The following is a 21,968-nucleotide window of genomic DNA, read 5'->3' as shown; positions in this document are numbered from 1 at the left end:
TATTGAAATAGATTTCTTTTCCATCTTTTCCCAAAAAAAGCCTTTTCAAGCAATACAAATAATCTAAAATGCTTAAGCAAACTCATGTCTGATATTTTCAAGTAATTTTATGACAATCAGAGAAACATCAAGAGAAACCTGATTAAAGGAGGTTTAGGTTCAAAAAGGTGGGTAACTGTAAGTTGGCTTACTACTGTTATAAGAGTTGATTAACAGGGGCACAAGACATGGTTATGTCGGGCCGGGCGCGGTGGCTCAAGCCTGTAATCCTAGCACTTTGGGAGGCCGAGACGGGCGGATCACGAGGTCAGGAGATCGAGACCATCCTGACTAACACGGCGAAACCCCGTCTCTACTAAAAACTACAAAAAAACTAGCCGGGCGAGGTGGCGGCGCCTGTAGTCCCAGCTACTCGGGAGGCTGAGGCAGGAGAATGGCGTGAACCCGGGAGGCGGAGCTTGCAGTGAGCTGAGATCCGGCCACAGCACTCCAGCCTGGGTGACAGCGCGAGACTCCGTCTCAAAAAAAAAAAAAAAAAAAAAAAAAAGACATGGTTATGTCTCCAATCTAAGCTCCTAAGAGGTTAGGTTCATATCTTTTACACTCTGCATCCCCCACCCACTATGTGATTAAAAATTCAGGAAATTTTATCAGCCAATAGAACTCTGCCTATAGAACAAAAAAGTTAAGGTCGCATTTTGTACTTGGCCAGATTTTTCAGACCAAAGTTTTATATTTGCTAATAAAACTACTAATGTTTAGCAAGTACTGGAACTAGGGATTTTTTAAACTGTGAAATAAGAGAGTTAGATTATATCCTTCTAAATTCACTTTTGGTTTATTTGGGTCTCTACATTTTATGATTTAACTATTTTTACAGCTAGATCATTGAAGGGGCAAAATCCAAACATCCTTACAGGTTCCATTGTTTGATTGGAATTTTAAAATATTGAATTATAACTACAAAATAACTGGATCGTTAACTGGAACTTGAAATCTTTTGTCTGCATCAAGAACCTTTTTAAGAAAATATTTTAGCCTTCCAAAAATGTTCCTTGTCACTTTCTACTATAAAATTATAGTTAATATTTCTGGGATTTTGGTTGTCCTTCTATTGTTTAACTCTGTGGTTTTGGGAAGTAGAGCCTGATAGTATCAGAGAAAAGTCTCAAATTGAGTAAAGATTCTTTAATTTTCTGCTTGCAGAAATTAGGTAGCATCACACTCTCCTACCTTTTAGTTAAGTATAAAACTCAAATTCCAGTTTAGGGGAGCCTATTGAGTTCTAAAGATTGTAAAATACAGATTAAAAATGGACTCCTAAAATGGAAACTTTCGGCAGAAAGATGTGTTAAGTTGTAAGCAATCTAGACGTTCAGAAGGCTTTCTACAGGTAGTACCCATTACACAAATAATTATAATCATAGTCCAAATCCCTGAAGTTCTGCTGTTGCCTTTGAATGGCTTTTTTTTTCTTTTTAAAAAATCTCTAAGACCAGAAGTAAAGCAAGCTTAAAAAGAAAATCACTGGAGGAACTGATCTTGGAATGGAGTATGCCCAGTGCCATCTCCCTTCTCCACTCTGCCTGAATTTTAACTTTTCCTTTGCTACAATTTGTGAGCAATTAATAAGTTTTTGTAAGGATCTTATATAAATTACTTTAAAAACCAAGTATTTATACGTGAGTATGAACCATTTTGAAAATATGGCTTTGCTCAGAACACCTGAGATAACTGTCTCAAAAGAATGGGAGTTTTGATTAGGGAATATGATAACCATTTTGCAATTTGGGACACCTTGGAGTGTCAGATGGCCTAAGGGAGATGCAAAAGTAGAAGAGCAAACCCAAGGAAACTGAAGGGGAAGCATTAGGAGGAATGGGGGAAGGATACAGAAGGGAAAGTGCAACATCAAGTATTTCAGATTTTTGCCTAACAATCACTCTTTCCAAAGATAGTAGAGCAGAAACATCTTCCTCTTCTACTGTCCTCCCTAATTTCCAGCTGTTGGGATTCAGAGCTCAAGCTCGTACTATTTGGATTGAAAGGAAGCTGTGTTGTCACCTTGTAATTGGACTAGCCTGAGGCCCTTACCAGTATCTGAACAGCACTGCCTAATGGAAATACAATGTATAACACATATGTAATTCAAATTTTTCTAGTCAAATTTTTAAAAAGACACATGTAATATTAAATTTTAATAACAAATTTTTAACTCAATGTAGCCAAAATACTGTCCTTTTGATGTGTGATCAGTATACAAAAATTATTAGTGAGATATTTCACTTTTTTTTCCATATTAAGTCTTCAAAATCTGGTTTGTATTTTATATTTCCAGCATATCTCAATTCAGACTAGGCCACATGGTAAGTGTTCAGTAATCAGTGTCTGTAATTTTAGACAGAGCAAGTCTAGATCATAGTTTTAGAGTGAAAATGTTTCCAGAGTTCTAAGTAATAGAATTTTGGACCAAAATCTAAAAATGTATTTAACCTCTCTAAGTCTTGGTTTCCCCTTCTGTAAAAGGAGGTTAGACTAGGAGAGCTATAATATTTCATCCAGCCCCAACATATGTGTCTTGGGAAATGAACAACAGCCTTCATGAACAATATCCTACAGAATTTCTTCTTTAATAATTAAACTACTCTATCACTGATCAGATTGACTTAAGAATATTTATTTTGTTTGAACATAAGCTAGTAAGTGCTAAAGCTGAGATTCGAACCAAGGTCTATATCACAAAGCTTGTGTTCTCTTCACTCTCTCTCAGTCCCAGAAAATTTCACCATACCAGGGTTGGAGATAAAATGTTGAGGCTGTTTATATTTAAGTTAGCATCAGCTTCATTATTGAATACTCCATACTGTGTTTACTATCATGAGGCAGGTAGTTTTCCTCACTTTCCTTTTCTGGACCACCAGACTTTGTATTTTGTTACTGATCTCCTGTTCTGCTTTGATCAGTCCCATCGCCCATCCCTTATTAAGTTTCCTGGTGGTTTATAGTGAAGACAGGCAGAAAGTAGCATTGGGATAATACATACTGACTCTGAGTTTTATGATTGTAAGATCAAGAAGCCTGAGAATCTCAGGAAAAAGTTTGCAGTGAGAATCTGACAATGACTGGGAAGAAAAGAGGCTCTTCTTCATCTATGTATTTTACCTAATGCCCAAGGTAAAGAGTGTCTTCCTAAAAGAAGAGGTTTTGCAAACTGGTGTTGTGTGCAGGCCAAAAATATGTTTTCATTTGGTATTGTCCCTTTTTTTGGTAGAGGAGGGAACATGTTTAAATAGGCAGGTTTCGCAATAAATTATAGATTTTCTATTTCTTTTGAAAAATAAGAAGACCTAGTAACACTGGACCCACATTCTTCATGGAGTGGCCTTGCTGCTCCCTCCCTGAGATGGAGTATGGGGTATTCGAATACAGTGTCCCCACCCTCAGTCATCGTGTACTCTCCCACTTCTCTCAGTTTCATATCCTGCAAATGAATTTGTGTTGTTTTAAAGTGTACATAATAGACTCAGCAGAATTCTAGTTTATTTGCTTATACTTGCTGTTCTGTGGACAGTCACTAAAGCTTAGGAAAAGATACTATAGTATACTAAATCAAACAATTGCTAAACAGTGTTTAGAGTGATCATAAATCCCTTTCAAAGGCAGAAGGATGTTTGTCAAGAACCTCATACTATGCTTTGCAGTGTGATATCTTATTTAATCACTTATAATTCCAAACAATAGGTATTACCACTTTATATATTGAGAAAATGAAGCCAGTCTTGCAGCTAACAAAGTGTGAAGCTAAGATTCAAGTCATAGACTTTTCCAAAGCTCATGCTGTTTTCACTATAATGTATTGCTGGAAATTGTCTGAAGTGCTTAGGTTATATACTTGATCTCCAACATATATGACCAATTTATAGATAGTGAAAGCATTGTCATCCTAATATGCATTGCCATTTTTATATCATATCAGAAAAGTTAGAAGCACTAGATCATGCCTTTACTTTTCTACTTGGTTTCTTAGGCTGCTTGACATTTGATAACCAATATGGTGTTCTCAGCTGTGCCTGTTCAAAAAGGAGACTTTTTTTTTTTCCTTCCTTGATACTGTGACTAACCCTCCCCCTTTGCTGTACCTATGCTCCTAAATGGTGATAGAAGCATCTATTATTAAATGTCTTTTTTATTCAGAACGCATTTATGATGTACATCTCTGATCGAAGATCCTGGAATAAATTCCAAAGGATTAGATATCTACCTTCAAAAAGTTTGTAATCTTAAAAACTAGAGGAAAAATTATATAACAAGGTGACACTTGAAAAGAGTAAACTATACAAATAAGAACAAGGATATACAGATCGGGATGACTGCAGAAGTAGGGAATATTTACAGCTGGTCATTTTCTTATCAAATTTCAGCTGTGCTAAAAATCATCAGGAAACAGAGCCCACTCTTAGATTCGGAAGTAATGAAGACATACATCATGTGGTGTTAAAACCATAGTGTGGGAGGCCTTAGCCTGTTCTTAGATCAAACTCTGAGGCCAACTACACTGAGTAATAATAATAAAAATAACTTGAACTTCTCACCCATAACAAGCACAACCTTTTTTTTTCTTTTGAGACGGAGTCTCGCTCTGTCTCCAGTCTGGAGTGCAGTAGCATGATCTCGGCTCACTGCAACCTCCGCCTCCTGGGTTTAAGCGATTCTCCTGCCTCATCTTCCCGAGTAGCTGAGATTACAGACATGTACCACCACACCCAGCTAATTTTTGTATTTTTAGTAGAGATGGGGTTTTACCATGTTGGCCAGGCTAGTCTCAAACTCCTGACCTTGTGATCTGCCTGCCTTAGCCTTCCAAAGTGCTGGTATTACAGGCATGAACCACCATGCCCAGCCCAAGCATAACCTTTTTAATCTGACTGAAGAAGTACTTGCAGACATTCAAGAAGTAATTTATCTTTCCTTCCTCTTCATGGTTTGTATTATATTAACTACTGCATTATCACATACTCTTCTCCTTAGGTCGTTTAAGTCATTATTAGAGATCCTAAGGTTGTATCAGCCTCTGGTTGTTGATCACATTTTCAGTCTGGTTCTAATGCTATTTTCATATCATGCCGGACAAGTTGGCAAGTGCTAGACATTTCCCATGTATCTGTACTAAGTCTTTGTCTCTCCTTTAGGTCCTTCTGTAACCATTTCACAATCACCATCAATAGTATTGAACCTGTTATGCGGAGGTCACTGGGATGCTAGAGGCGGGGTTAAGTGGGGTTTTTTTGGTTTTTTGTTTTCAAAGGAGTAAGAAACAATTGTGGCTGGGTACGGTGGCTCACACCAGTAATCCCAGCACTTTGGGAGGCCGAGGGGGCGCAGATAACTTGAGATCAGAAGTTTGAGACCAATCTGGCCAATGTGGTGAAACCCTGTGTCTACTAAAAGTGCAAAAATGAGCCGGTTGTGGTGGCGCGTGCCTGTAATCCCAGCTACTTGGGAGGCTGAGTGGGGAGAATCACTTGAACCCAGTGGCAGTTTGCAGTGAGCCAAGCTCGTGGGACTGCACTCCAGCCTGGGTGACAGAACAAGACTCCATCTTGAAAAAAAGAAAAAATTCCATCAGTTGAGTGATGTATTTTCTTTTGTAAAATATGTGTAATGTTGCCCAGGCACGGTGGTTCACGCCTGTAATCCGAGCACTTTGGGAGGCTGAGGTGGGCAGATCACCTGAGGTCACGAGTTCAAGACCAGCCTGACTGACATGGTGAAACTCCGTCTCTACTAAAAATACAAAAAAAAATAGCTAGGCATGGTGGCACATGCCTATAATCCCAGCTACTTGGGAGGCTGAGGCAGGAGAATTGCTTGAATCCAGGAGGCGGAAGTTATAGTGAGCCAAGATGGCGCCATTGCACTCTAGCCTGGGCAACAAGAGCAAAACTCTCTAAAAAAAAAAAAAAGATGTATAATATGGATTTGATTCTAGACTTGTGTTTTTTAACATTTTAGTTTTAGACTGTTGCAGTTCTTATAAACACCTATTGGTTTATGTAAATACAAGACACCTATCCTGCCAATAAGAAAACTGTTTCTTAGCACTGTCTTGAAAATCTCGGAGTATGACATTTGAAATCTTGAGGTCATGTTTTTTTTTAATTATTGTGAGATTTTATATATATATATATGTGTGTGTGTGTGTGTGTGTATGTGTGTGTGTGTATATATATATATACGTGTGCCACATTTTCATTATTCAGTTGAGTTTAGGTTGTTTCCACATCTTGGCTATTGTGAATAGTGCTACTGTGAACCTGAGAATACGGATATCTCTTCAAGATCCTGATTTCAATTCTTCTAAAAAATACCCAGTAGTGGGATTACAGCATCATGTGGTAGTTGTGTTTTTAACTTTTTGAGGAACCTTCATCCTACTTTCCATAGTGACTATACCATTTTGCATTCCTACCAGCACTGTACAAGTGTTCAAGTTTCTCCACATCCTCATCAATACTTGATGTCTTTTTTTTTTTTTTTTTTTGAGACAGTCCCGCTCTGTCTCCCAGGCTGGAGTGCAGTTGCGTGGTCTCAGCTCACTGCAAGCTCGCCTCCCCGTTTCACGCCATTCTCCTGCCTCAGCCTCCCGAGTAGCTGGGACTACAGGCTGGCCACCACCACACCCAGCTAATTTTTTGTATTTTTAGTAGAGACAGGGTTTCACTGTGTTAGCCAGGATGGTCTCAATCTCCTGACCTCATGATCTGCCCATCTCGACCTCCCAAAGTGCTGAGATTACAGGCATGAGCTGCCGCACCCAGCTGTCTTTTTGTTGTTATTATTATTATTAATAGCCATCCGACAGGTATAAGGTAATATTTCATTGTGATTGTGATCTACATTTCTCTGATGATTAGTGATGTTGAACAGTTTTTCATATACCTGTTGGCCGTTTTTATGTCTTTGGAGAAAAGACAAAAGAAAAAATGTCCTTAGTCCATTTTAAAATCAGTTATTTAACTTTTGAGTTCCTTAAATATTTTTGAGATTAACCCTTTTGGCTTGCAAATATTTTCTCCTGTAGGTGGCCTTTTTATTGTTGATTGTTTCCTGGCATAAGAAAAACTTACGCCATTTAACATCTATAGGTTCATTCAGTAGTGTGGTAGACATGGTTGTTGTCTATCCAATCTCACTCTTATTTTCAAGTGTTAGAAAAACTGTTGTCACAAAATTTTCTTTTGTGTTTTTCTACTCAGCCTTCCTGGCCTTGTAGAAATGTGTCAACTTAGATAAATTATATTTTAATTCTGAAAAAAATATTCTCAGTTAAGGAAATGGCCATTGGTTTTTTTTTTCCCTACGATGTTTTGGACTAGGACTTTATAGTATCACTTTGTTTTCTATATGCTGTATAGTTGGCCCTCTGTATCCATGGGTTCTGCATCCACAGATTCAGCCAACCATGGGTGGAAAATGTTTGGGGAAAAAGATTGTCTGTTATACTGAATATATGCAGACTTTTGTCATTATTTTCTAAACAGTACAATATAACAACTATTTACATAGCATTCACATCGTATTATGAGTAATCTAGAGATGATTTAAAATATACAGGTTATATGCAAATACTATGCCATTTTGTGTCAGGAAATTGAGCATCCATGGATTTTGGTATCTGAGGAAGGTGTTCCTAAAATCAATCCCCCATGGATACAGGACGACCGTATAACAAAAACAATTGTATATAATGAGGCTACAACTTTGAAGTGGTCATTTTTGTCTTGTTTTTATTGTATCACATTAATAATCCACTTTTGTATGACTATACAGAAAATATATATGACTTAACTTTTGTCTTGTATTTCAACAGAAGGAGAATATATTAAAATGTTTATGCGCGGTCGGCCAATTACCATGTTCATTCCTTCTGATGTTGACAACTATGATGACATCAGAACAGAACTGCCTCCTGAGAAGCTCAAACTGGAGTGGGCGTATCCTTCTCTACAATGACAGCAAATTCGTTTGCTTTGTCTTTAGTTTGACAAATTACTTAACCTGTTCTCTGTCAAAATTGTCTTTATACAAAAAAAAAAAAAAAAAAAAACAGCTACTTAAATAAAAGGAAACATCAGGCCAGGCACGGTGGCTCGCGCTGGTAATTCCAGCACTTTGGGAGGCTGAGGCAGGCGGATCACAGGGTCAGGAGTTCAACACCAGCCTGGCCAACTTTGTGAAACCCCGTCTCTACTAAAGATAAAAACAAAAAATTAGCCAGGTGTAGTGGCACACACCTGTAATCCCAGCTACTCGGAAGGCTGAGGCAGGGGAATCACTTGAACCCGGGAGGTGGAGGTTCCAGTGAGCCAATATCAGGCCATTGCACTCCAGCCTGGGCGACAGGGGAAGACTCTGTCTCAAAAAACAAACAAAAAAAGGAGATATTATCTCTAATTCTTTGCTGTTAGCAATTTAAAGCCATCAAAGTTTATATCTTTGGAAAGGACAAACAGTATTTTGCGAACATCGTGGCAGGTACTTGTGGTATGCTAGGAAAGGCACTAGACTGGAATTGGAAGACTAGTGTTTGAGTTTTGGCCCTGCCGCTTACTCCCTGTGAACGTTAACTTTCTTTACTTATAAAAGGGGATATGGCCGGGCGCGGTGGCTCAAGCCTGTAATCCCAGCACTTTGGGAGGCCGAGACGGGCGGATCACGAGGTCAGGAGATCGAGACCATCCTGGTGAACACGGTGAAACCCCGTCTCTACTAAAAAATACAAAAAACTAGCCGGGCGAGATGGCGGGTGCCTGTAGTCCCAGCTACTCGGGAGGCTGAGGCAGGAGAATGGCGTGAACCCGGGAGGCGGAGCTTGCAGTGAGCTGAGATCCGGCCACTGCACTCCAGCCCGGGCGACAGAGTGAGACTCCGTCTCAAAAAAAAAAAAAAGGGGTTAATAACCCATGCCTCACAGGGGCTGCTGTAGGAATTAAATAAGAAAACATCAGTTAAAGCATTTTGTAACCTCACATTAACAAGGCTGATTCTAATTCAGAATTAACTTTTCAGCCATACTTTTTTTAAATGACTAACTGTTAAAGGAGAGTTTTCCTAATTTCACCTAGAAATTTTCACTTCTCTTAGAACCTCCAAGAAACTCAGTGAAACAAAAAGGAACTAGTAGTTTGAACTCCATTGTCTGCCTCCATTCTCCTACACTTCCTCCCACATCCCTTGCATTATTCCCTCCTTAGGCAGGTATCAGCTTGGACACACTCACCAATCCTTTAATTCTGTACAACATATTTTTAACAAACATTCTGCCTACCAAACTGTTCCTGGCTATTCCTAATTTATCATGTGGGTCCAGCATAAATATCCCTTTTCCAGATAGGCCTTCTTTTGGTCCCTCCCTTCTCTCATTTTCTCTCCATCTAAATTAGGTCCTCCATTTAGGCTTTCTCCTAGCAGTCTGTTTTTTGTTTGTTTTTTTCCCATAATTTGTAATTTTATATTTGGTGATTATTTGTTTTCTTTGCCAGAGGATAAGCTCCAGAGACAGGCCCTACATTTTTTGTTCAGAACTGAATATTCACTATTATGCTTGATACACATTAGGATCTTAATATATATTTGTCTGGTAAATGAGGAAGCTACGATTTAAACATATTAAAAGAGTTAGGTTGCACTAGGGATAATGGCAGGGTATGAGTTTTCCTTTTCTTGGGCAGATGGTGGGGGTGGGTGGCAACAGTGTCTCTGTGGCCCAGGCTGGAGTGCAGTGGCACGATCTTGCTCACTGCAGCCTTGACTTGACCTCCTGGGCTCAAGTGATTCTCCCACTTCAGCCTCCCAAGTAGCTGGGACTACAGGCATGGGCCACCATACCTGGCTAATTTTGTTTTATTTTCTGTCCAGACGGGGTCTCACTATTCCCCACACTAGTCTCAAAAACTTCTGGGCTGAAGTGAGCCTCCCACCTTGGCCTCCTGAAGGGCTAGGATTACAGGTGTAAGTCACTCTGCCCGTCCAGGACATGAGTTTTCTAGTTCTAGTTCAGTCTTCTTCATTGTACCTTACTAATTCCATAAGTATACATGAAAAATCTGTTAACAACTTGAAAACTGTGTTTATTTAAAACCTTGACTCTTTTTCTATTAAGATATGGTTATCGAGGAAAGGATTGTAGAGCTAATGTTTACCTTCTTCCGACTGGGGAAATAGTTTATTTCATTGCATCAGTGGTAGTACTATTTAATTATGAGGAGAGAACTCAGCGACACTACCTGGGTCATACAGACTGTGTGAAATGGTTGGTATCGTTTAACATTGGTTGATTTTTGTTCTTTCAAAGCCTCATTTTGTATTTTTTAAATTTGGGTTTTGTTGAAAGTGATTTCTTGTGGAAAGCTCAGAATGTAAAAATATTATGGGTCATCTGTTGAATATATTTTAAAAAGAAAAAAAGACTTTAGGCCTCCAAAATGGTGGTGTGGTATCAGCAGCAACAAAACACATCCTCCATAAATCATGATTGGAACCTCTTCTACTTTCTCAGATGTCTTACAGTCCTTCTCTTCTCTGGTCTGTAGTATGAAATATATATGGGACAGACTGGACATTTTCAGGTTTCTGAAAGTGATTATTGGTTACTTAATATTTATTGAGGATTTGTCCTATGTAGATCAGTTTTAGACTTGAAGCTTTATTCTTTTGGGAAGAAAGAAATCATAGCTGAATAAGGATCATAAGTATGCCATAGGACGTCAGACTACAAATGTGAGAATTCCTTTTAAATGCCTAGGCGTACTTTTAAATTATTTTGTTACTTTTTAGTTAAATACAATTATTTACTGCTTATTAATATTTTCCAGCTTTTTAAATTTATTACCCTTTTCCCCCCTTAGATCCAAGGACTGACTGGATATTTTCTAACATTTAAAAGCTTTTATGTCTATACTATTCTGACACCTGTATCTTTATCTAGAAAAAAATTAATAGGGCCGGGCGCGGTGGCTCAAGCCTGTAATCCCAGCACTTTGGGAGGCCGAGATGGGCGGATCACGAGGTCAGGAGATCGAGACCATCCTGGCTAACACGGTGAAACCCCGTCTCTACTAAAAATACAAAAAAACTAGCCGGGCGAGGTGGCAGGCGCCTGTAGTCCCAGCTACTTGGGAGGCTGAGGCAGGAGAATGGCGTAAACCCGGGAGGCGGAGCTTGCAGTGAGCTGAGATCCGGCCACTGCACTCCAGTCCGGGCGACAAAGCGAGACTCCGCCTCAAAAAAAAAAAAAAAAAAATTAATAGATGACTATTAGAATATTATATAGATACTGAACTTTTGGAGTTGATTAAAATATTGCCTTTTACACTCGCAGAATAATATATGTACAAAATTATTTACTGCAGCATTGTTTGTGATAAAGGTTAGAAACAGCCTAAGTATTTTTCAGTTGGGGACTTACTGGTGAGGTTGTGGTGTACCTACCTATAGGCCACCATTTAAGCTGTAAAGAATGAGGAGGCACTTTATGTATTAATATGTAAATATCCCTCTGATGTATTCTTAAGTACAAATATTTAAGAACAAGAGAATCTTCACAGTGTTCAACCATTGTTGAAAGAGTCTAGATACAGACATAAGGATGTCTTTCAAAATTTTGCTAGTCACTTGTATACGTACTGTGAGTAATTTAGGCACATGCTACACTACTTCCCATTTCTATTTAAAAATTCCTTGCCTCAGTTTCACTTACAAGAATTTAGCACTAAGAACTAATTAAAAGGTTGAAGGCACTATGTGTGAAGATGCTCATTGCTGTTTTGTTGAAAAGTAAGAAATGGCCTAAAAGTTGGAAGAGCTGTCAAGTCAGCATGTATGAGGATTATGTAGCAAAAGGAAAAGATGCTTGTAACTTTAATAGATTAAAATTACACAGCACAATATTGCATCTTCACTACAATAAAGTCATGTGATTTGTATGCCTATGTGCATGGACTAGAAAGGAACTTGAACAAATTAGCGTGCCACAGTTGTCAATAAATATTTTCTTTGAACTTAATCTTTCATTCATCTGTGCAGCTTCACAAATAAAAAGTACAGCTGAAAATTCAGAAATCTTCAGATATTTGATATTATTTGATTTGCTAAAGAAAACAGATAAATGTATGTTTTTTTAATGATTAAAAACTGCTTATTTGAAAAATGTCGATACAAAGATATTCTGCTCTTTCACGTTTCCTGTGTTTAAAATCATTCTTAATACTGCTTTTTAGCCTTGCTATACATCCTGACAAAATTAGGATTGCAACTGGACAGATAGCTGGCGTGGATAAAGATGGAAGGGTGAGTGGCATAGCGTTATGCATTCTGTACCTAGAGACATTGCCGTTAGAGTGGAATCTATTGTAATTTTAACCACAACTCATTTGTTTTATTCTTTTGAAATTTAAGTACTGAGGAATTTCTAGTATAAGCATGGAAAAAACATTAGTATATAAGAACACTTTAAGAGAGAGAGTCATACTAATAAATTTTGTTTCTAAAAAATAAGTGTTCTCCCTTAAACTATTTACTGTAAAAATGGGAAAACTGATATGCCCATTACATTTTTCTTTATGTAAAATAGTTTACCAGTGTCTGCCAGAAGGTACTGCAGTTTCCCTTAGTTGATGGACCTGTTGATTCTTATTTACTTACTTACTTACTTACTTACTTATTTATTTATTTATTTGGGTGGAATCTCACTTTGTTGCCCAGGCTGGGCTCAAGCTCCTGGGCTCAAGTGATCCTCCAGCCTTGGCCTCTTGAGTGAGTAGCTGGACTACAGGTGTGTGCCACCATGCCCGCCTAACTCTTGATTTTATATGTGACTAGAACTGATACGACCTAGAGTTTCAGTTACTATTTGATATTATTCAGTTGGTTTGTATAACAAATACCTTATTTCTAAGGATCAACAGTGAATATTAATGGTGACTGAGTAACGTGTATATGACTATACTCATGGCATTCTCAGGCTTCAGAGGAGTGAAAGGTTTCTACTAGATAACTTCTAAGACCCCTTCCAGTTGCAAATGCTGTTTAAGGGCTGTTTAGTAGTTTATTGGACATTGATAAAAAGTGTTATTTTCTCAGGAATGAAGATTAGTAATGCTAAAAACAAAGTATCCAGAGCAAATTTGCCTGGATTAGAATCCTGACTCCACCTTTTTTTTTTCTTTCTTTTTTTGAGATGGAGTCACACTCTGTCTCCCAGGCTGGAGTGCAGTGGCACGATCTTGACTCACTGTAACCTCCGTCTCCCAGGTTCAAGTGATTCACCTGCCTCAGCCTCCTGAGTAGCTGGGGCTACAGATGTGTGCTACCATGCCTGGCTAATTTTTTGTATTTTTAATAGAGACGGGGTTTCACTGTTAGCCAGGTTGGTCTTGATTTCCTGACCTGGTGATCCACCTGCCTCAGCCTCCCAGAGTGCTGGGATTAAAGGTGTGGTGGGCCACCGCACCCGGCTGACTCAATCTTTTAATAGCGATATCACTTTGGGCAAGTTATTTAAATATCTGTATTCCAATTTCCTCAGCTGTGAAATGATAATTATAATAGTGTACCTATAGCTCATAGGATTAAATGAATTAATATGTGCCATACTTAGAATAGTATGTGTAACATAGTAAATACACAAGTTATTTGCTGCTATTGTTATTTTCACAGTATAAGAAAATACCTACTTAAGATTTATTTGGGGGCATGTCTAAAGCTAGTAATATTTTAGTAGAAGCTTATCCATCCCTATTACTTTTTTAAATGGCATTAGTTCTGTGTGCTATTGGTATTTATTTGCATCCACCTGTCCAGTTAGCCCTGCTATCTTGTGTTTTTGCAGCCTCTACAACCCCACGTCAGAGTGTGGGATTCTGTTACTCTGTCCACACTGCAGATTATTGGACTTGGCACTTTTGAGCGTGGAGTAGGATGCCTGGATTTTTCAAAAGCAGTAAGTGACAATTTTTAGAGAAGTAAGCAAGCTGAACAAAAAAGCAGGAAAGAAGTTAAGCTCAGTTGTGTGTTTACGTGTCCATAAAACGATAATCCTGAATTGAAAAATGAGATGCTAGCTATTGCTAACATATTACCTATTGCTAAATGGCTAGCATTTCAACTTGAGTGCTAAAGTACTTTGGTTTAGTTCGGATGCAAGATATTTTACTTTAATTATTCTTGTAATTATGCTGCCTTGAAGTAGAGCTTCCATGTAGTAGCAGGAAGTGGTTAGAGGAATATATACAAAGCAAAGTACAATTTTAGACAAGCAATAGGATGTATTTTTGCCTTACCTTGAATCATAGAAAAGATCTATTTTATTTTAAAAATTGACAGGAAACTTGGCCAATTCTGTGCAAATATTGGCTTTTCTTGACGTCATATTTGAGCAGCAGAAACAATCAAACCTTTGTATTTCCTAAAGTCATGAATTATCTTGGTTTTGAATTGATGACAACATGGGTTTAAAATTTTCCCTAGCGATCTTTTCTAAGTGTTGAGGCTTTATTCCAAGGGTAAAATAAGACAAGATCTTACTCATTTAAACTTTCTGTTTTTTTCTTGAATTGTATGTAATTGTGATTATAAAGTATACAGGTAACCTTCTATATTTTAGGATATATACTTTTTTAATTTCAAAGATAAATAAAAACACTTATTTTTATCTCTTCAGTTCTTAGGCGTTGGCAACTGTATTCTGGATTATGGGAGTTCTGTGGGACATGGAGGAAAGGACACTTTCAGAGCAGAAAGATAAATTTTAGTGAATTTAGGAACTTTGCTAGCTTGAAGGCACTGAATGTCAAGGGTCTAACAAGTCAGGAATTGGGAGAAAGACATTTAGAAAAGGAGATAAGAGGTCATAAAGGAAATACTTTTGCTACTTTATTTTCTCCCATAAATCTCTATAGCAGGAACTGTCGTCCAGTTGTTGATAACCATTGTTACAGTGTTAAGACCATCTTGTATTGCCTCATAACTCTATCTTTTCTAATTCAGATAATATTCCAATTTAAGCTAAGAGAAAGATAAAGAGGAGAAGAGAGTAAGCTCTGCCCTTCCTCAGTGCCTCTCACTCTTCCCTACAATGTTTCTGTGTTCCATAACATTGTAAAGCGTATTTCACAAATGCTGCTATTTAAAAAATCATTTAATATCATCTATAGTTATTTTTCTTAAACTAGGAGACTTAAAATACGTGAACGAGAATGGTTTCAGAAAAATAGGAAATTTCATTATAAAAAAGGAATTTCATTATAATTTTACTTAGGTTGTTTGTTCGTGTTAATGTAAGTCAGGTATCTCACAGAAGACTGAAATCAGCAAACTTTAAAATAGCCATGAATTTTAGCTTATTCTGTCAAATTGCCAAAATTTAGTGAGGAACAAAGTTATGAAATTATGTACATTTCTTCTTACCTACCACAAGGAAAAATACCTTAATACAGGCAGCAAGAAGGAAGCATAAGATGCAGAAGGGACTAGGATAGCCTCAAAATTAGTCACTATCTCTGAATAACACGAATGACTAGATGGCAAGTGGAAATTAACCTGGAGGGATGAGGGGATTTAAATAGAACATTTTTTAAAAGAATCTTTATATTTTTGAGGAAAATATAATTGTGGTAAATAGTGCATTATGTTTCAAAGAGTGATGAGTTTAAAGGATTTTGGGTTATCTTCCTATTAACAGTTTTAATAATATGGTGTTTCTTTCTTAGAATGTCAGCCCTATCAGTGAATTTTAAAATAACTTTAATTGACTTTTCTTTAGGATTCAGGTGTTCATTTATGTGTTATTGATGACTCCAATGAGCATATGCTTACTGTATGGGACTGGCAGAAAAAAGCAAAAGGAGCAGAAATAAAGGTAAATTTTTAAAAAACTGAGTATTATCTTTTAGAGTACATTATTTGTTTTGCAGGTATTTGGAACTATATCGGTATTGGAACAATCTATTCTTAAGTTGAAAAAGCAGATCTGGGCAAATTCAACAAATTTAGTGATTTGTCATAATCCTTAAGATATTAACACTGTAGTTATACAAGATAAAATAGTCAAGCAACTTGAAGCAATTTCAATATTTCAGACATTACTATAGTCCTGAAATGCCAGAGTAGATGGATGTCTGATCTCAAAATTAAGACTGAACACTCTTGTTGGTTTTCTTCTTTAATAAAATATGTAATTTCATTCCATCTTTAAAGTTTTAGAAATCTAGAGGAAAAATTCAGTAGGAATATGGCTGATGTAACTGGAGGGCTTATGATAAGTTTTTTGGTCTTAATTGTGTTTGTAGGATTATTTTAGAAAATTCTATAGCATGTATAATTGCTATAATTGCATTGTAACTCTTTGCAGTACAAGGGTTGATCTCTATGTGGATCAAGCTGTAAGTTGCAAGAGAAGAATGTAAAATGCATTGAAGCTGTGTTTATATGAGCCAGAAATGGACTTCTCCCTCTGACAGGCTTTTTTAAGGATTCAAAGTGACAAAATGGCTTTAAAAGTCTGTGTAATATTTGCCATACTCTTAAATAACATCACATTTCTCTCCAACTCCTCTCTCTTAACAGTCTTGTTTTGAGTAAGCTTCAAGCTTTTAGCTTTTTGGGCAAAAAGATTATATGATATTTAACTTAACATTTTGAAAGAAGTAGATTTGATTGTACTTAAAAGGAATGTAAGTTGTCAGAAAACCTCAAACTAAAAAACATGAATGAAGATATAGATTGGCTTCCAGTTATTCAGACTAATTTAACATTGAAACAAGGGGAAGTTGCATGAAAATGAAATATATCAATTTTGAGTCTTCATAGTAAGGTTTACTAGATGAAGTCTTGTGGTTTTCCTCCTCCTGGCCATTTCTTGATCTCCTTTCCAGGACCTTAAATGTTGGTGTTCTTCAGAGTTTTATTCCAGATGCTCCACTGATACTATATGCTGCTCCCATGGCCTCATTTTCTATCTGCTGAGTCCCGTATCAGTTATCTCCAGCCCAGATCTCTAACAGGTTTAACTCATATTTCTAGTTGCATCCTAGACATCTTTATTTGAATGTCCTCTACCGCAAATGAAAATCAACATGTTCAAATCTGTACATAATCATCTTTTCTAGCCCCCAACCACCAGTTTCATCCCCTAGTGACTGACACCGCATTTCACCTAGCTACCTAAGCTAGAAACTTGGACACCATTCATGGCCCTTTTTACCTCGCTTCTCACATCCAGGTAGTCAGGAAGTTCTCTAAACACTGTGTCCCAAATATCTGCATTATAACACTTCCTAGTACAAGCGACTGCAAAACAATTGAAATTAACTTAATCTGGCCAGGGGTGGTTGCTCACACCTGTAGTCTCAGCACTTTGAGAGACCAAAGTGGGTAGATCATTAGAGGTCAGGAGTTCAAGACCAGCCTGGCCAACATGGTGAAACCCCATCTGTACTAAAAATACAAAAAAAAATTAGCCAGATGTGGTGGTGGGTGCTTGTAACACCAGCTACCCTGGAGGCTGAGGCAAGAGAATTGTTTGAATCCTGGAGGTGGAGGTTGCAGTGAGCCAAGATTGCGCCATTGCACTTCAGTCTGCGTGACAGAGCAAAACTTTGTCTCAAAAAAATAATAAAAATAAAGTTAATGTAATCAAAACAGAGGTTGTATTGACTCCTGTTTAGGGAGGAAGAGAAAGCCTCTAGTGGGAGATTTTGACTCAGTAATGACTTGATTCAGGTGCTGGATTACGGGTTGACTGTCTTCTCTTCTCCCTGTTTTGACCTTATTCTACAGTAAATAGACCTGTTCTGCTGTAGATGAGCTCCATCCTTGCTTAAGTCACAAGGATTTGAGGAGTTGATATATAACTTTTTAATTTATGTAAGTTTAAAATTCAGTAAGGCGAGGGCAGCCTGGATGACCTGAGCTTGCGGGACCTCTCGTGAAAAAAAATAAAAAATTAACATTAAAATTCAGTAAGGACCTGGGTGCTGTGGCTCACGCCTATAATCCGAGCACTTTGGGAGGCCAAGGCCGGAGGATCACTTGAGCCCAGGAGTTCGAGACCAGCCTGGGCAAACATAATGAGACCTGTCTCTACCAAAAAAAAAAAAAAAATCAGGGCATGGTGGTGCACACTTGTAGTTCCAGCTATTTGGGAGGCTGAGGTGGAAGGATTAGCTGAGACCAGGAGATTGAGGCTGCAGTGAGCTGAGATTGTGCCACTGCACTCCAGCCTGGGCAACACAGCGAGACCCTGTCTCAAAAATTTTTTTTTTTATTTTCAAAATAAAAATAAAAGTAAGGCAACTCAAAAACCTCACTGACAGAAATTAAAGAGGAGGGATATTACATAATCATGGATAGGAGACAATTAAGATGTCGGTTTTGCATATTGAGCTATACATTCAGCATAGTCAAAACTCAGCTTTCATAGGAGTTGACAAACTGAATATATGTGGAAATATGAAGGGGAAGGAATAGGGAATAGTCAAGACAGTTGTGAAGATAGAGAATAAGGTTGGCTAGGCACGGTGGCTCACGCCTGTAATCCCAGCACTTCGGGAGGCTGAGGCGGGTGGATCACGAGGTCAGGAGATCGAGACCATCCTGGCTAACACGGTGAAACCCTGTCTCTACTAAAAATACAAAAAAAAATTAGCCAGATGTGGTGGTGGGTGCTTGTAACACCAGCTACCCTGGAGGCTGAGGCAAGAGAATTGTTTGAATCCTGGAGGTGGAGGTTGCAGTGAGCCAAGATTGCGCCATTGCACTTCAGTCTGCGTGACAGAGCAAAACTTTGTCTCAAAAAAATAATAAAAATAAAGTTAATGTAATCAAAACAGAGGTTGTATTGACTCCTGTTTAGGGAGGAAGAGAAAGCCTCTAGTGGGAGATTTTGACTCAGTAATGACTTGATTCAGGTGCTGGATTACGGGTTGACTGTCTTCTCTTCTCCCTGTTTTGACCTTATTCTACAGTAAATAGACCTGTTCTGCTGTAGATGAGCTCCATCCTTGCTTAAGTCACAAGGATTTGAGGAGTTGATATATAACTTTTTAATTTATGTAAGTTTAAAATTCAGTAAGGCGAGGGCAGCCTGGATGACCTGAGCTTGCGGGACCTCTCGTGAAAAAAAATAAAAAATTAACATTAAAATTCAGTAAGGACCTGGGTGCTGTGGCTCACGCCTATAATCCGAGCACTTTGGGAGGCCAAGGCCGGAGGATCACTTGAGCCCAGGAGTTCGAGACCAGCCTGGGCAAACATAATGAGACCTGTCTCTACCAAAAAAAAAAAAAAAATCAGGGCATGGTGGTGCACACTTGTAGTTCCAGCTATTTGGGAGGCTGAGGTGGAAGGATTAGCTGAGACCAGGAGATTGAGGCTGCAGTGAGCTGAGATTGTGCCACTGCACTCCAGCCTGGGCAACACAGCGAGACCCTGTCTCAAAAATTTTTTTTTTTATTTTCAAAATAAAAATAAAAGTAAGGCAACTCAAAAACCTCACTGACAGAAATTAAAGAGGAGGGATATTACATAATCATGGATAGGAGACAATTAAGATGTCGGTTTTGCATATTGAGCTATACATTCAGCATAGTCAAAACTCAGCTTTCATAGGAGTTGACAAACTGAATATATGTGGAAATATGAAGGGGAAGGAATAGGGAATAGTCAAGACAGTTGTGAAGATAGAGAATAAGGTTGGCTAGGCACGGTGGCTCACGCCTGTAATCCCAGCACTTCGGGAGGCTGAGGCGGGTGGATCACGAGGTCAGGAGATCGAGACCATCCTGGCTAACACGGTGAAACCCTGTCTCTACTAAAAATACAAAAAATTAGCCGGGTGTGGTGGCAGGCGCCTGTAGTCCCAGCTACTCGGGAGGCTGAGGCAGGAGAATGACATGAATCCGGGAGGCAGAGCTTGTAGTGAGCCGAGATCGGCTCCACTCCAGCCTGGGTGACAGAGCCAGACTCTTATCTCAGAAAAAACAAAGAAAGAATAAGGTTAAAGTACATAAAATATGAAATATGAAGACTTATTATAAGATATTGTGGTTCACAATATTAGAATATTAGAATATTATTAGATAATTATTATTAGATAATATTAGAATATTATTAGATAATATTAGGATATTAGAATAATATCCCCAACTGAAATCATTTTAATGAAAAAACTAGTAATTTCTTCTTGAGTCTCATGCTTGTGTTCTTCCTAGTCCACCATAAATCTTTTAAACCTAATGCCTGTCATTGCTAGATTTTTTGAGGGAAAAGAGCATAAAAGCTCTCTGGGAATGTTTTTGTTTTCATTTCTGTAGGAATCAGTAGTGACCATTCTAAATCTACTTTTTAAGAGTTCAGCCTGAAGGACATCTCTCTAAATTAGTCCTAGTCTCTAAATATTTTGTTGAGGCTGGGCACAATGGCTCATGCCTGTAATCCCAGCACTTTGGGAGGCTAGGTGGGCGGATGACTTGAGGTCAGGAGTTTGAGCCCAGCCTAGCCAACATGGTGAAACCATGTCTCTACTGAAAATACAAAAATTAGCTGGGCATGGTGGCGGGTGCCTGTGGTCCCAGCTACTGGGGAGGCTAAGGCAGGAGAATCACTTGAACCCTGGAGGCAGAGGTTGTCGTGAGCCGAGATCACTCCATTGCACTCTAGCCTGGGTGACAGAGCAAGACTACATCTCAAAAAAAAAAAAAATTGTATGAATAAATGCTCCATAATAATAGTACAAAGAAAGATAAGACATTTTCTTTTCTTTTTTTTTTTCTTTTAATACAAATAGCAGTGTCTTTAAGGAAGAATGTACATTGCTCTTAGATTTGATAGTTTTAAATGTACTTTTCTGGCATGTGCAAAAAGTTACAGGTATATATATAAATGTCTTTCTAATGCAGAGTTTTTATAAATAGCACAAAAGGTGATATAATAATACAAGGACATCAAATTTAAATCATCCCAAAAATACATTATCAAAATTTTTCAGGAAAATTATCTTGGCAGAAGAGGCATTTTCTCAAAATCTTTCCCTATCGTTGTCAGTAGCAGTAATTGAATTGATACTTGAAGAAGATAAAGATATACATTCATCTAAAGTTTTATTTCCCTTTCCATAGACAACAAATGAAGTTGTTTTGGCTGTGGAGTTTCACCCAACAGATGCAAATACCATAATTACATGCGGTAAATCTCATATTTTCTTCTGGACCTGGAGTGGCAATTCACTAACAAGAAAACAGGGAATTTTTGGGGTAAGGATCAGATTGTTTTAATGTTATTAGGTGTATAAATCTTTAATTTTTTAAATTGTTGAGTAAGCATCAAGTTGTCATGGCAAAAAGAAGATTGAAAATTTTCATTGTTTCCTTGTAGAAATATGAAAAGCCAAAATTTGTGCAGTGTTTAGCATTCTTGGGGAATGGAGATGTCCTTACTGGAGACTCAGGTGGAGTCATGCTTATATGGAGCAAAACTACTGTAGAGCCCACACCTGGGAAAGGACCTAAAGGTACAGTATTCTTATATTAAACTCATTTCTTAAAATTCTCACATAGTGCTCTTTCAGTCCCATCTATTAGACCAGGAGAGAAAGAGCTGCAGTGTAACAATATGAGCAAGTCACCAACATACCGTTTGTTTTCACCTTCTTCATAATCTTTTTTTAATGAAATTATTTATCCAGTTATTTATTGAGCTTATATAATCCACATTTGACTACACTGAACCATTCCCTTTAGGAAATTAATAATTAGAAAGAAATGATATATGTTAGTTTAAAAAGTATAGAGGCTCACTCTCCCCTGAGCTGGTTCTGGGTTATCTGTTAGGGCAGAATGCATGGCCATGTGATAAAATGGGAGAGGGGAGAAAAAATGAATAAACTCATAAACTAGCTGTTTGAAAACTATTTG

At 38.0% G+C, this 21,968-nt stretch overlaps 1 protein-coding gene across 5 annotated transcripts in view; it reads left to right on the top strand.

Moving 5' to 3' along the window:
* The window catches only part of EML4 (EMAP like 4), a 173,218-nt gene that overhangs the window by 112,911 nt on the left and 38,339 nt on the right, over positions 1–21,968 (top strand). For all 5 annotated transcript variants that reach the window (XM_033175899.1, XM_033175897.1, XM_033175898.1 and 2 more), the window contains 7 exons: positions 7,871–7,994; positions 10,163–10,312; positions 12,279–12,348; positions 13,889–13,999; positions 15,821–15,916; positions 21,174–21,308; positions 21,430–21,565. In XM_033175899.1, the coding sequence (XP_033031790.1) occupies positions 7,871–7,994; positions 10,163–10,312; positions 12,279–12,348; positions 13,889–13,999; positions 15,821–15,916; positions 21,174–21,308; positions 21,430–21,565 (822 nt within the window). The remainder of the gene's footprint in view (positions 1–7,870; positions 7,995–10,162; positions 10,313–12,278; positions 12,349–13,888; positions 14,000–15,820; positions 15,917–21,173; positions 21,309–21,429; positions 21,566–21,968) is intronic.

The sequence above is a fragment of the Trachypithecus francoisi genome, unplaced genomic scaffold (genome assembly GCF_009764315.1).
Source record: "Trachypithecus francoisi isolate TF-2019V2 unplaced genomic scaffold, Tfra_2.0 Lachesis_group17, whole genome shotgun sequence".
NCBI classification, from domain to species: domain Eukaryota; kingdom Metazoa; phylum Chordata; class Mammalia; order Primates; family Cercopithecidae; genus Trachypithecus; species Trachypithecus francoisi.
This window is presented reverse-complemented; position numbering and strand designations above follow the sequence as displayed.